Source organism: Cordyceps javanica, chromosome 4 (assembly GCF_051103115.1).
Source record: "Cordyceps javanica chromosome 4, complete sequence".
NCBI lineage: Eukaryota > Fungi > Ascomycota > Sordariomycetes > Hypocreales > Cordycipitaceae > Cordyceps > Cordyceps javanica.
Window position 1 is genome coordinate 2,220,910 of NC_139298.1, and position 14,723 is coordinate 2,235,632.

Genomic DNA, 14,723 nt, shown 5'->3' on the forward strand with positions numbered 1-14,723 from the left:
CTTGATTACTACATGGCGTGCGCTCTGAGAGCCCTGGGACCGGGGTACGATTGCACTTCTGCAGCTTATCTGCTTAGCTAAGATACAAGATACTCTACCACCTCCAGGTACTTGCCTTAGCGCATCAGGGTATTGTTAGCGGTTCTTGGCCCTGTAACCTGGAGAACCTCGATGCTCCAGCAGTTCAAGTCCCCTGCAAAAGACTACCTACCTGCTGGGTACAAGCGGCACAGGCCAACCGACGGCCGCTAGGATCTGTGCCTGTAGGCTGTCACTGGCTTGCTGGCCTGCCCTGGCAAAGACGACCAGACGACAACCCACTGTGCTGCCAAAATTGCCGCTAAACATTTTCTCTGGCCCGCAGATCTGTCTCGGCTTTCCCTCTCTCTTACGATGGCGCCCTCTCTCCGACCTTTCACCGTTTGACCGGTTGACCGTTTCGCCCTCGCACTATTGACGTCGTCTCTGCTTTGCAACCCAAATAGCCCAATTCTTGTCGTAACCGTTCGCAATGGCCGAGGAGAAGCCCCTTCCCTTTGCCTACCAGTTCGCCGCCGGTTCGTGCCGCCCGTTGTCGTTGCCCTCGTGCTACTTGTGCCCTTGACCGTCGACTCCCGATGGGCTAACATTTTTTCTCGCAGGCGCCATTGCCGGTGTCTCTGAGGTAAAAGGTCTTGCCGATAACCGCTGAAATGTATACAGGCTTATTTATTGTCCCTAGATTCTTGTTATGTGAGTTTTTTTTTTGGGTCCCGCGCCTGCTCACCTCCGGTGTTGACGCCGAACTCGCCGAACACATCCCGCTAACTGTCCGCGCCCAGGTACCCGTTGGACGTTGTCAAGACTCGAGTGTACGCCCGTACCCCTACGCCTCCGAAGCACGTTCTCGAAGTACCATCTTGCTAATGATCGGTTAGTCAATTGCAAACCGGTACTGGCACCGGCGAGAGCTACAATGGAATGGTTGATTGCTTCCGCAAGATTATCAAGAATGAAGGGTACTGCGCGACTCCGGCACCGGATAAGAGACAACGCAAACCGCTGACAACCGCCCAGATTCTCCCGCCTTTACCGCGGAATCACCGCCCCCATTCTGATGGAGGCGCCTAAGCGTGCCACCAAGTTCGCTGCCAACGATGAATGGGGCAAGGTCTACCGCAAGATGTTTGGAGTCACCCATATGAACCAGTCGCTCTCGATCCTCACTGGTGCCACCGCCGGTGCCACCGAGTCCTTCGTCGTCGTCCCCTTTGAGCTTGTCAAGATTCGTCTTCAGGATAAGGCGTCGGCCGGCAAGTACAAGGGCATGGTTGACTGCGTCGTCAAGACGGTCCGCAACGAGGGTGTCCTCACCATGTACCAGGGTCTCGAATCTACCATGTGGCGCCACATTCTGTGGAATGCCGGTTACTTTGGCTGCATTTTCCAGGTCCGGCAGATGCTTCCCAAAGCCGACACCAAGAGCGGCAAGATGACCAACGATCTCATCTCTGGCGCCATCGGCGGTACTGTCGGCACCATCGTCAACACCCCAATGGACGTCGTGAAGAGCAGAATTCAGAATACCCCCAAGGTGCCTGGGCAGATTCCCAAGTACAACTGGGCCTGGCCCGGTGTGGTTACCGTCTTCAAGGAGGAGGGATTCGGCGCTCTATACAAGGGTTTCCTCCCCAAGGTAAGCTTTTCCCGGCATCGTCCCACCCGGATGTCGTTGCTAACTTGCCAAGGTTCTGCGTCTTGGGCCCGGAGGTGGCATTCTTCTTGTCGTATTCACCACTGTCATGGACACCTTCCGACAATGGCAAGTCTAACTGCTTTAAATAACTTCTAAAAAAGCCATTTGATTCTTTATTACAACTGAGTTGAGCAATTGCCGCCCCGAAAATGTGTAGCGTGATATCAAATCTTGTTTGTAGAATGGAAGGGGCAAATGAACCATCGCCGAAGAAATCACATTCTGTAAATATTATGGTACGTTGTGTGCTGATGAAGGTTGAAACGCTTCCCATGGAAATTGGCCTCTTTTTTGTTGGCTTGCTCTCGGATTGAGGGGATCATGAGGCGTTTGTCTTCAAAGTTGGGCTTCACAGTGAGATACAGCACTAGTGCTAGATGAATGAAGGAACACTATCAACCTAATCTACTCTGATTACCTAGATGTGTCGTCTACAACGAGCCGGCGGTCGTTGGTCGGCCATGCATGCACGTCTGCGGGCACACAAACGCACGCTCCTCGGAGAATCGATGAAATCAACCCAGCAGATAAAGGAGAACCTCAATAACAACTGTATCTCTCCATCTCTCTTTCAATTCCGCTATATATATGGCTTTCCTGCTGCCAATAAAACGCACTTCTTCCTCCTCGTCTTTTTCCTCCTCTTCGCTAATAAAACGCACTTCTTCCTCCTCCTCGTCTTCGTCGTCGTCCTCGTCTTCTTCGTCCTCATCCTTTTCTTTTTCTTCTTTTTCTTCTTTTTCTTCTTCTTCTTCTTCTTCTTCTTCTTCTTCTTCTTCTTCTTCTTCTTCTTCTTCTTCTTCTTCTTCTTCTTCTTCTTCTTCTTCTTCTTCTTCTTCTTCTTCTTCTTCTTCTTCTTCTTCTTCTTCTTCTTCTTCTTCTTCTTCTTCTTCTTCTTCTTCTTCTTCTTCTTCTTCTTCTTCTTCTTCTTCTTCTTCTTCTTCTTTTTCTTCTTCTTCTTCTTCTTCTTCTTCTTCCTCTCCTCCTCCTCCTTCTTCTTCTCCTTTTTCTTCTTCTTCTTTTACACCTTCAGCAACAAAACAATTTCTATTCATTCCCCAATTATATCATAACTCTGATTTAGATCACGCAACTGATATCTGCCCCGTCGTGCCACCTCAAGACCGAGACGCTGCTTCTTCAATTCCACAACTCTACAGGTACGTATTTGTTCATCTTGACTCTTCTTCTTGCGCCTCTAACATGGTTGTGTCATAGTGATTCTCTATTAGGAATTTACTCGCAGTGCTGTGAACTGCATACTTTCAAGCTGAATTGAGAGCTTCTCTCCGCCACATACATCCCCATTGGTCATTATCGACTTCCCGCTATTCTAGCTTCCTGCGTGTCCACACCTTACTCCCATCGCCATGAAAGAAGCTCCGCAAAATGAACACTTTCCAAGTCAAGGGATAGATCTCGATCAGAGTCTCGCCGAAGATATTGATGGCGACTCTGACCTAGGCTTACCAGACGGTGTTCCAAGACTACCAGACGGAGCTGGGGACTTTACTGACAGTGGAGATGAGAGCGAAGATTCGCAGCCAGATGTAGAATATCAGGGAGATTGTTTGAAAAGCTGTGAACCGCCCTTTCAAAACAGAAGAGAAACTGCGTACCGCAGAAAGCGGAGACTCAGACTACTCAAGGCTTATCTGGCTGCATCACGGCAGAGAGAAACCTATTTCAGAGACCAGTTGCGAGACGCAAGAGAAGAGCTTGGGAAACTGCGGGAGGAACGCCTCAATAAACAAAGAAAAGTTGAAACGGTAAGTGTGGTCACCAGTCGTCAGTCACCAGGCGTGACCGCGCCGCCAAGAGATGAGACTAACTAAGTATTAGACCTGGAAAGCTGCACTTTACCGAGAGCTGCGATACCAGGAGAATAAAGATTACGACAAGATTTATCGAATTGCTTGCAAGGAAGAAAACAGATCGAGATATCTTCACCCTCAACTGCGTCTCAGGCCGCCAACAGACTTTGAGCAGAAGGAAGATATCCGGCATACTGAGGCCGATTCAGATGACGCGGTGGGCGGAAATGAACATGGCCAGCCGACATTCACGAAACGGTTTCCGCTAGGAATATTGATGGAAATATTGAAATGCCTAGTTGTCTTTCCTGGAGAAGCTGTGCACGTAGTTTCCCGTCTCGACCCTCACTACAAGTCAGACGTCAGCCATTTACTGCCTCATCAAAGCTTCGGAGTCCAAGAAAATGGCACGAACTTGCGGTTTCTGCATCGATTCTTAATCGGTACCGGCCAGTTCAATCTCACCTACGCGAAGAAGCCGAACGAACTGCTCGCTCCCCTCCTGGTGAGCAAGCAGTGGTACTACATTGCTTGCAACCTTTTCTATAGCAATAACAGGTTTTGCTTCTCGTCGCTCGGTGAGCTTGGCGACTTTTGTGAGAATATTGGTGTTAGAGTCCAAAGAATACAGCACATCGAATTGTTGTGGATCGGCTCTCAGAATGTGTCATTCCGGATCAACGAAAGGGGCAAAAGTGTTTCTCGCCGCACCCGGCCCCTCTCATGGCTACCGGAGGCTCGACGCCTCAAGAAAATCGGCGTGTACATACGCGAAAGTAATCCGCATTACATGCGTCGCAAACACGAGACTCGGGGCATAATTAGACATGACAAGCGCAACACAATCAGTCAGCCAAACTTTCGCCTCTTTCGTGACATGGAAGGCGTTCAAGGACGAGACAACATTAAATGCCTCCGGGGCATTCATTCAATCGAATATTGGGATTACGATGCTTTTTTGAAGAACGGTCAAATGAACAAGTGCATTCGTGATCATAACTTTGTCACCTACATGAATGTTACAACGGGTGAACCCAAGGATCCTAACGCAGCTCGGCATGCAGAATTTCAAAATCTCGCTCCATTGAAAATCAGCTTTCTACCTACACAGAAAGAAAAGCGAGCTGTCGCCAAAGCTATTAGGATGGAGCGAGAATCGGGCGATCTCAGGCCTGAAGTGTCGCCGGACAACTGGCCACAGCATGGCTCTGGTGGCATTAATGGCGTGGATACTTCCAGCGACCATTCAGATGACGACGACGACGACGACGACGAAGTGCCTTATTTTTGCGGCGGCCAAAGGTGCTACGGCGTAAACGCGGCAGAAACAAGACCTGCCGCGAACACCACTGCACCGGCTGCCGTCCAAGAGCCGTTCGAGGAGATGGCTGGCGATCAACATGAAGCAACAAATAGCGATGCCGAGATGGCCGATGCCAACTGGAGCGCTGATGTTGACGATGATATGTACATGGCTGATGCTGATGGCAATGGCGACGAGGACAATGGGTATGAAAGCGACACCAACCTCGGCGCTCCTCTCAGCTCCCCTCGTCTCACAGCTCCTGCACGGGAAGGCGGAAGCTCGCCGCTAGCAATTGACGGCGCATCGCCCGCGCGTGATTCGGACCCCGGCCAGTCGCAGACTGTCTGGCGCTTCTCTTCAAGCGATCGCTCCGTGAGCAAGAGCGCAGACCGTGAGCAGAGCAGTCTGTTCGTCCAAGACGACCAGCCTAAACCAGAACCTCTACCCAGCTGGGTGGGTGCAGAGTCTAGCGATGAGGACGAGGATGACGGCAAGGACAAAAACTAAGGGGGAGAGAGGGGGGGGGGGGGGGGGGGGGCTTGGCTCTGACACGATCGGGGAGCGGGTAGACCTGATTGTCGCGGGAGCGTCAGTCAAGGTCTTGAGACGGAGGGCGCCGACAGGGAGAAACGCTCAGACGAAGACAGCGGCGATGAAGGCGATGAAGGCAGCGATGAGGAGCAGGGGTAGGAGGAAGAAGGTGAAGAATAAGCACCAAAAGAATGATTGATAACTTGCAAGTACCCCTAATCATCTCACGCTTCTTGTTTGCTCCCAATTTGCTCTTTGCTTAACCATTCTCCCAAGTTGGCATGTATCCATCCTTTGACATTTGCTATTAAGGATTGCCATCTCATATTATTTCTTGTTTTTACGGTATTTAGCTTGACAATCTCAGCCAAAGATGATCTAAGTAGGGGATTCGAGATAATCAGAATTTTGAAACCAGTAACTACATCAGGAGTTTCATAAGTGAGATCCAAGCAGATACTTCCGCTGTACAGAGCCGTATATCAAAGAAAGGTGCTGTTGCTGCGCCTGCGACTTCTTCGCATCCTCAGGAATCTCAGCCAGGCACTTCCGATTCTTCATCAAAATCTGGCACTATGCAGTTTAATCAATCCGTTACGTATACTTTGCCAACTTTTCACTGTCAGCGAGTCATCATCACTTCACCAATTTACGATCTATCTGCAGGACAAGGCTCTCCGTGAAAATTAGTCTTGAATTCTTTCTACATTTTTACTGCCTCGATATCTCCAAATACAATTTTACCAGCCTCTTCTGGTGGTGCCGCGATGCTCAAACCCGGCTCTGTCCGAGCTAGTGTTGCATCCTGCATTTACGCTGCCTCTTCCTTCTTCCAGACTGCGACGGCCCTGGGCGTCCATCTCTGAGAGAGTGAACATGAGGGGCTCATCACCGACCGATTCGTCATCGCCACGCACAAGGCGACTGCTGGAACCACCTGCATAGCTGCCTCGAACAGACTGCGTGAGCTGCGGTGGCGGTGTTTGGCCACGCCCGGCACTCATTCCGGCATACCGTTTCCGTTGAAACGGCGACGACGACTGCGCGACAGAAATCAAGCCGTCGGGAGGGGCCTCTTCTGTCGACGCACGGAGCATCGCCACCGATACACTCGCAGATCGAATATCAGGTGCGGGTCGCAGGCTGCTGGGTGGGCTTTCGCGAGCAATGGACTCTTCTTCCAGCTGCAATTGGCGGCCAAGGAGGGTACTGAGAGTTGGGGGTTCTCTGTCCTCCGCTCCCAAACTAACGCTTCTATTTGCGAATGCCAAATCGGTTTCCTCGTCGTCAACTGTTGCTCTAGTTTGCTGAGCAACTGAGCTTGATCGTCTCTGATGCGAACCAAGGCGGGGTGACAGTGGAATGTCAATGGCAGTTGTGCCTGCTTGGGTGATGGTGTTTTGGCGATCTGATTCAGGTATCGAGGGGCCTCTGGGTCGTGATCCCCGGGAAACTGCTCTGGAACGCTCCTCTGAGTGATCAACAATAGAGTTCTCACTAAGGCGAGACGGAATAGCGGGCGTATGAGGTGTATGAGGTGAAATGGGTTTGCCAGGAGATGATGAAGACGGCGACATTGATGCAGGTGCAACCATTCCTGGTACACTAGTCAGTTGCCGACTTGAGGAACTCGACGAGCGCTGCAGTTGCATAGACGAAGTCATAGAATCTCCAAGCGCATTATTCGACTCTCGCATGAGATGAAACCTGGACAGTTGTGCAACTGTCTTATTCGTTGCCGAGTCCCGTTTGGCTGGCTCGAAACTCTTCAGCGTTTTTTTACTGTCCAGGATCTTGAGGAAAACGGAGATGTCATCTTCTTCGGCGGGTAGCGACCCAGAGCTGGTGTTGTCGGGCTCAGCCAGTAGCCCTGATCCAGGCTGGACTACCGAAGAAGCAAGGCTTTGTCTTCCACTGCTACCTTGCTCATCATCAGGCCCTCCTCTACTCGGTCCACTGATAGATGGACGGTTGCGTCGGTGCGTGAAACTGCTACTATAGCGATTGGAGGATGAGGGCCGCGGCGACCCAATGATGGGAATGTCAGTCGGCTGGGGGGGTCCGCCTCGCAATGATGCTGGCATGCCAGCGGTCAGCGATGTCCTCTGTCTAGGCTGCATTGACGGGAAAGCTGAGGTCCGGCTTTGCAATGATGCTGGCGATTCGGGCTCAAGAGATCGAGGCACGGGAGAGCCGGATAGAGAGCCAGCTTTGAATGGTTGAAACGAGATGGATGGTCTCCTGGAAGATCCATCAGGTCGGTTCGCATGGCGACTAGACTGTCCTTTGGTGCCAACTGGCAACGAACTTGGGGCATCAAAATACGGCTGCTTCGGTAACGATGCCGGTGGTGAGCTTGTGTCAGAGCCGGGTACCTTGACAGATCTGAGAGCAGATATGGGGCTTGTTCCTAGGGGGCCGTCCCCATGGAAAGTTGACAGACTTCCGTAGGTTTGTTGGACGTCGCCGATGCTGAGCCTTTTTCGATGATCTCGTAATGACCCAACCTCGGGCTGTGTGCCTCTTTGCGAATTGACTCCTTGGGGTATGGAGGGTTTGAAGTAATTCTCGTCAATACCCATGAACCTGGAACTCAATAGAGACTCGGCATCGTCGATTCGAAAGCTACAGTCGTTTCTGTATGTGACCGACGTACTGAGGCGACCCACAGGAACATCCAAATCTCCAAACATATATTCTGTAACAGGGTCGGGTCTACCGTCGATGGGGGTCCTTAACAAATCCGGGGATCTCCTGCTTGGACGCTGCATCAACATTCTGCAACGAGGGGAAAGCGCTGCTACGCAGCCTTTTGCCCTCCCATGGTTGGTAAATTTCCAAGCTGGCAATAGTCTTGTGGTGATGAAGAGAGACCTAAAAAAGACAATGGCCTTTTTGTAGATGGTTGGGAGGATTGGACCAAAGTCGTCGGTGGGCAGGGAGTTGTTGGGTATCAACTCCACTGTCCAGCGTTCCAATACCACTTCTGTGCTGGGGCCGAAAGTGCTGGGCGGCGTGCCATCACTTGACCGGGACGACTGCAACTGCTCTATAACGTCCCAGCGTTTACCATGTTCGTCTACAGTGACTAGACTCTGGCTCTCCTTTAGCGATGATGTGTCTAGGTACACCTCAATGACCATTGGAGGTGGGAGGTTTTCTAGACTGCCACATGTCTTCCAGGTTCTGAGCTCTTCTCGGAAGTCATCAATCTCGTCTGTCTCTATTTGGTACTACATTGAACGTTAGCACTGGTAGGAGATGACCGAGTTCCAAGACAGCACATACCCATTTGTTGACTTTGGGTGCTCCACTAGAATTCCGTATGGGCCGCAACTTCATTCTCGAGTCAAGAATTAATGCAGCAGCCTTGGTGTAGAAGTTCTACTGTGTTGTCAGCATTTCAAGTTTTCACCGGAGGTTTCCTTTGATACAACACACCTGTACTATCTGATCAAGCTTCTTGACGGAATCGTTGGGCAACGCCGAGGCTGTTGCATTTTCACTCGGCGCCGGGGTCGGTGCTGGCTGATTCATGGAGAGTGTAGATGCCGCGCGAGGACGCGCTCCGCTGATGCCTGCATCAGAGCTGGGTAGATTCCTGGAGGACGGAAGCTGCGGCGATGGCGCTGGCGACGAGACCTTCCTCTGGGGTATCCTTGCCTGTTGATGCATGGTGTAAGACAGAAGGCTTCGGCCGGCGCGGATGGGGAGGCGGGCCGAGACGGGAAGGGAGTAGCGCAGGGGAGAAATTAGGCGACAGAAATGTACTCTTCCATCGTCGTTGATTCGCGGTCGATAATGATCTTGGGTGGATGGAATATCAAGCACAGTTTCTGCGGGCGAAGCAGGTAGAGGGACAATGAATTGGACTAGCAGCTAGTCACCAGTGGTCGGACAACAGCTGACACAAGGTAGCTCAGAGCAGCACACAAAGAGGACAGGGCTCGGTGCGAGTGCAAGCTCAGATCGGGAGACAGCGCAGGATTGGAAGTATGGATATCGGAGATGGAAGGGCGATGGTCGAGCTCGTCAAGTGCTTATGAGGACTGGCAGCGATGTGTGATGGGGGATGGGTCCGAGGCCGGGTCATTCGTAGCGGCAGGTCGGGGACCTCGTGATGCTGATCCGATAAGTATTTGGTAGGTAGCTTTTGTCATGGGCTGGCAGAGGAGAGGGCCGATGACAGGAAGGAAGAACGAGGTAGCAGGATAGGAATAATGATGAAGAGATAGCAAGACAGGCCAAGGAGTGCGAGGTTGAATGAGGAAGAGGAGAAGAGCGGTGGTCGATGAGAGAGGTGACTCGAACGGCAGCGTCGATAACGCAATGGGCACAGGGCTACTAACAAGTCGTGGAGAAGAAGCGGGTGCCGGGGGGGCGCATTTTGCTATCGGGGTACCTGAGTACTTGCAGGAGAGCGGTAGATGAAGCAAGTACCTTCCCAGCGTCGACCAAGTACTGCGTACAACCTAAGTAGATAAAGCTAGGCAGATGGACTGGCGGCGCTAGGCGTGCCCATCAATCATGGGGCAGACGGGGAAGAGACAAGAGACAAGCATAATAAGCAACAAGGCAGCAACAACAATAACAGGCACCCTGAACTCGTCCAGCACCGACCGACCAGGGACAGACAGACTGGTGACCGGAAGAGACGACTACTTACTGAGTACGAGTAAGTACCTAAGTATCAGTACTTAAGTAAGTAGGGAGGTCAAGAAAGGGTTGCATTATGGCAAGTATCTTGTACCCAATCACGGCTTGCAGATACCTCACTGACGCCCGTTGATTGCCCCACCGGTCAGGTCCCGATGCAGTATCTGGTACGTACCCGCTGGCACTGGGGGACTGCTGGGACTCCCAGTCACAAGCTGGTTGCTTGGCTACTTATTTACTTACTTTTAGCAGCGGGACATGCATGCAACTTACTCGGATTCTTTCCTTCTTCTTCTTCTGTTTTTAGGAAAAAAGTCAAAAAAAAAAGGAAGCAACCGTAGAAAAGAATAGAGACATGGAGTTTGCTTCATCACGGACACTGCGGCTGCCATATTCCACCGGGCACACACCTCTTTGGATCGTGCAACCTTGATGTCGAGAACCGTGGGACCCTGGATGCCTGGACATGCGCTGACTCTGTGATAATGGCTGTGAATGCTATGCTTGTCGCTGCAGGGGTCGAGGCTGGGAACAATCATTCGCTGGCCCTTATTACTGAGTCACCCGTGATGCTGTCTCGAGCTGTCGCTGTGGCCGTCCTGACACCAGTTACACCAACCTCATCCTCATTCACCAGGAGCCAGCCAACTCATGAATGTACGAGTGAACGGCGACCACGCTCAACCGTGAACCGACTATCAGGTTGCCACAGTTCTCTGCCTGCCTAGCTGCCGTGTGACCGTTGGTGGCCACCATCGTGAGATGCATCTGAAGAGAGCTCACTCGTCTTGCTCTGTGCCACGTATTGCAGAACAGCTGTCAAACCACCATTGCAGCGAGATCTGCGGATTCGGCAATTTAGTGACTGTGCTGCCCGTGCATAGCTCGGTTGGCAGTTTGTTACCCTCTGTGGTTGGAAGCCATCGGTTGGGAATGTGACTTTAATAAGACGTTTCGGATGCAGTCGTTTCTCGTTTTGATATTGAGCCATCATGATTGGGTACAGCCTTTCCTTCTTGGCCATTCAGGTACTTAAACCTGCGGTTGTGTGCACCTTTTTGCTCAGTCCTATGTGTAGCCCGGCCCAACACCAAATGCCTGGAGCCATCAGCTCATCATCACTATCACTCGCCATCGATAGCATGACAGAATAGCTGTCTGAACCACACAGATAGCTATTGCCGTTGCTGATTCGCAGCAAACCTCTCTTCTGTAAGCCGCGCGGCCCTGTAGGGCTGTGAGGACACGTCCGCTCTGAAGGCCTCGTTGCTCGCCTTGGAGGCCGAGGCTGATTGTGGTGGCCACAGAGGCTGGCATGATGGTGACAGCACTGTACTGGTAAGTACTCAGGTACTTACCTAAGTACTGGTTAAGTAAGTACCTTACTTACTTAGAACCTAGGTAACTTAGTAGGTTAGTAGGTAGGCTGTAGGTTCTTAGCTCCCTTATTAAGTACGGAGTAGGTACCTAGCCCAGGCATTCTCAACGCCCTGCTACTCCGGAGGTACGTACCTACCTAGGTACTAAGTAAGGTAGCATCGGAATAGGGCCCAGGTCAAGAGTACCCCTGTGACGAGGGAAGAAAAACCTCCGAGAGGGTAATAGTGTAGTCTCTGCGAAAATGACAGAACTATCTTTAATTTCTGCACCATCTGTCTTCATTTTCTTCTTGTTGTCATTTCTTCTTCATCTTTATACCCGACTCTTGCCGTCTCCAACAACCAACTGCCTAACCCCAGGGCACCACCATACATAGGTACCCTTTGCCTCGCGCAACCCCACTTGGCCACCAGCCTTCGCGTCCTGATGACGAACTAGCTCCAACTCGCCTGCGCCTGGCTGACGTCCACCCACTGGCCACTGAGCTCGCCACTGCCTGCATCTCTTCTCATTTACGGCGACGGCCTCTGCATCGACTCGACGCCTCCCGCGACATCCTCAACACCATCTACCAATCACAAATTGACTTCTGAATTCCCCGGATCGCCTTTCGACCTCGCCCAACCTCCACCTTCACCGACTCTCACCCACCTGCTTCTCGACCCAAGCACCACAGCCATGTTTCGAGCGGCGGCGGTCGGTCCTTTTGACGATGCTGTCGGTAAGTCGTGTGACGAGTCGCAATACATATTCTCGTCGTGGAAATTCTAACCTGCTCACAGCCAAGGCGACGGATGAGAACCTCACCTCTGAGGACTGGGGTGCCATCATGGAGGTATGCGACAAAGCCACCAGCGATCCAACCGGCCCCAAGGAAGCTGTACAGAGTATGATTAAGCGACTCGCGCATCGCAACGCTAATGTCCAACTATACACACTCGAGGTAACTACTCTGAGGATTTGCCATTTCCTACACATGCTAATTATCGTTCAGCTTGCCCATGCGCTCTGCCAAAACTGCGGAAAGCCCATGCACCGTGAAGTTTCCAGCCGTGCCTTTACCGACGCCCTTCTCAAGCTGGCCAACGACCGAAACACACATCAACAAGTCAAGAGCAAGATCTTGGAAAAGATGAAGGACTGGAGCGACATGTTCAGCAAAGATGCTGAGCTTGGCATCATGTACGACGCTTACTACCGACTCAAGCAAACCAACCCCACGTTGCAAGCCCCGAGCGCGCCGCAAAAGCAGGGTCTCACTGCATCAGACAGACAAAAGGAAGACGATGAGCTGCAGATGGCACTAAAATTGAGTTTGCAAGAAGAGGACCGTAAAAAGGCTGTTGCATCCTCCAGCTCCGCCCAACCTGGCTCCTCTGGCAAGGACGACGCCGCCCCAGCTCCACCAGTGGCCGCTGGTACTACGGCAGCCACGGTTAGCAGAGTGCGTGCCTTGTTCGATTTCGCACCGTCTGAGCCCGGTGAGCTCGAGTTCAAGAAGGGCGATGTTATTGCCGTGCTCGAGAGTGTATACAAAGACTGGTGGCGTGGTTCGCTCAAGGGCAACACCGGCATCTTCCCGCTTAACTACGTCGAGAAGCTCACGGATCCAACTCCTGACGAGCTTCAGAGGGAAGCACAAATGGAGGCCGAGGTCTTTGCGGAAATCAAGAACGTGGAGAAACTGTTGACTCTGCTAAGCGCCTCTAACACAGGTCCTCGGGAGGAGGATAACGAGGAGATCTCGGTAAGAGCAAAGTTGGCAAAAGTTGCGAGCGCTTCCGTATGCTAACATTCACCAGAAGTTATACCATCAGACGTTAGCTATCCGCCCAAAGCTCATTAAGCTCATCGAAAAGTATTCGCAGAAGAAAGGTACTGTCGGTCTCTCCCCAAAGGTTATCACATGCTAATACCATGCAGATGACTTTACACAGCTTAATGAAAAGTTCATCAAGGCGCGCCGTGACTACGAGTCCCTTCTCGAGTCTTCCATGGCGCACCCCCCTCAACACAACTACCAGCAATATGCAATGCGGCCTGCCCAAGGCTACCCTCAGGCAGGAGGCTATCCCAGCCAGCCACCCCCTTCGCAGGAGCCCAACCAATACTACAATTCCGCCCCCCCGGCTGGCCCAGACCATCGTTACCAAGCATCCTCTCCTCCCCCCAACTTTCCACCTGGTGGCCAAGCAGGTAATGCTCCGTTCTATATAGGCGGAGCTGAGATTACATCTCAGGCCGGCCACCAACAGCCTGCTCCCCAGCAATATCCCCCTCGCGACCCGACGCCCCGTATCCCTTCCTCCTCGCAACCGCCCGTGCCCAACAGCACATCACCTCCGCCTCAGGGTCAAGGCTACACTCCCTATTCACCCCAGCCTCAGCAAGTCTACCACCCGCCGTCCCAGCAAGCCCAGCAGCCTCCTCCTCTGCAGCCCCTGCAACGACCTCAGAGCACCTACGGGGCCCAAGAGCTCGCCACTTCCGTCTACGACTCTCCCATTGCGCCGCACAACCCAAATAGCTTCTACTCCCAAGACGAAGCCGGTGGCAACGCACCACACGCCGCTTCTCCGCCTGCACACCAGCAGCAAGTACCCTCGCAGCCGCACTATCAGAGCTACGTGCCGCCAAGTCAAGCGGCTCCTCCTGTGCCGACAGGTCAGCCCCCACAGCCACCCGGTGGCAGTGCTGCCGGTGGCGGTGCGCCTCAGTACAAACCATACGTCCCTCCTGGAGCCTCTGCCCAGGATGGCCCCAGCGCGCCTAGTCCCAATGACTACTACCGCCAGCCTGGTGGTTACTAAAATCATTTGGCGGTTGGAAGAACTGGGCCATTTGGGGTTTCTTCTGAGTATTGTGGAGGTATTCTGTGTCCGTAGATTATGTAGTCATTGACTTGCTATCACAGGCGAAACACTGACGTGAAAAACATGAGAGGGGGGGCAATTGGTAGCAGCATATACTTCATGACTAGCTAGCTAGCGCAACATTTGTTTTGGTGTCTGGGTAATATAAGGAACCGCTTCAGTTCTCAGTTGATGTTGCGCGTTTTTCGTGAAAAGCTTTTCATAATTCTCCTGGTAAAGCATAGCTATTCGGTATCATCCAAAGTCCAAATCCCTCCTCTATAGCCCTAAATCCATGTTATGCCATAATTCCATACGCTAAGAGAGACGCATCAAAAATATATATCATCTGAATACAGATCACGAGACAAGCATCTCATTCCCTCTTGACGCCACAAATGCACAAGTGGAAAAGCGAAAGCGAGACAATATTGGCTCTGCGCGGTCCA

The 14,723-nt window shown here is 52.1% G+C and overlaps 3 protein-coding genes across 3 annotated transcripts; 2 read left to right on the plus strand and 1 right to left on the minus strand.

Moving 5' to 3' along the window:
* Positions 1–511: 511 nt before the first annotated feature.
* Positions 512–5,362, plus strand: V2A60_006563 (mitochondrial 2-oxodicarboxylate carrier; the record flags this gene model as incomplete). Its single annotated transcript, XM_083257857.1, has 9 exons — positions 512–557; positions 642–664; positions 722–732; positions 822–851; positions 918–998; positions 1,057–1,675; positions 2,820–2,895; positions 3,152–3,504; positions 3,578–5,362. 9 exons carry the CDS (start codon positions 512–514, stop codon positions 5,360–5,362), a joined length of 3,024 nt encoding a protein of 1,007 aa, XP_083113983.1.
* A 764-nt stretch (positions 5,363–6,126) lies between these two features.
* V2A60_006564 (autophagy-related protein 13-domain-containing protein) lies at positions 6,127–9,061 on the minus strand (the record flags this gene model as incomplete). The annotated part of the gene is made up of 4 exons (XM_083257858.1): positions 6,127–6,857; positions 8,307–8,619; positions 8,675–8,770; positions 8,828–9,061. The coding sequence occupies 4 exons, from the start codon at positions 9,059–9,061 to the stop codon at positions 6,127–6,129; spliced, it is 1,374 nt and encodes a 457-aa protein (XP_083113984.1).
* Positions 9,062–10,693: 1,632 nt separating this feature from the next.
* V2A60_006565 (uncharacterized protein) lies at positions 10,694–14,232 on the plus strand (the record flags this gene model as incomplete). Its single annotated transcript, XM_083257859.1, has 6 exons — positions 10,694–10,699; positions 11,861–12,143; positions 12,205–12,365; positions 12,417–13,169; positions 13,225–13,297; positions 13,346–14,232. The coding sequence occupies 6 exons, from the start codon at positions 10,694–10,696 to the stop codon at positions 14,230–14,232; spliced, it is 2,163 nt and encodes a 720-aa protein (XP_083113985.1).
* Between the last annotated feature and the right edge of the window lie 491 nt (positions 14,233–14,723).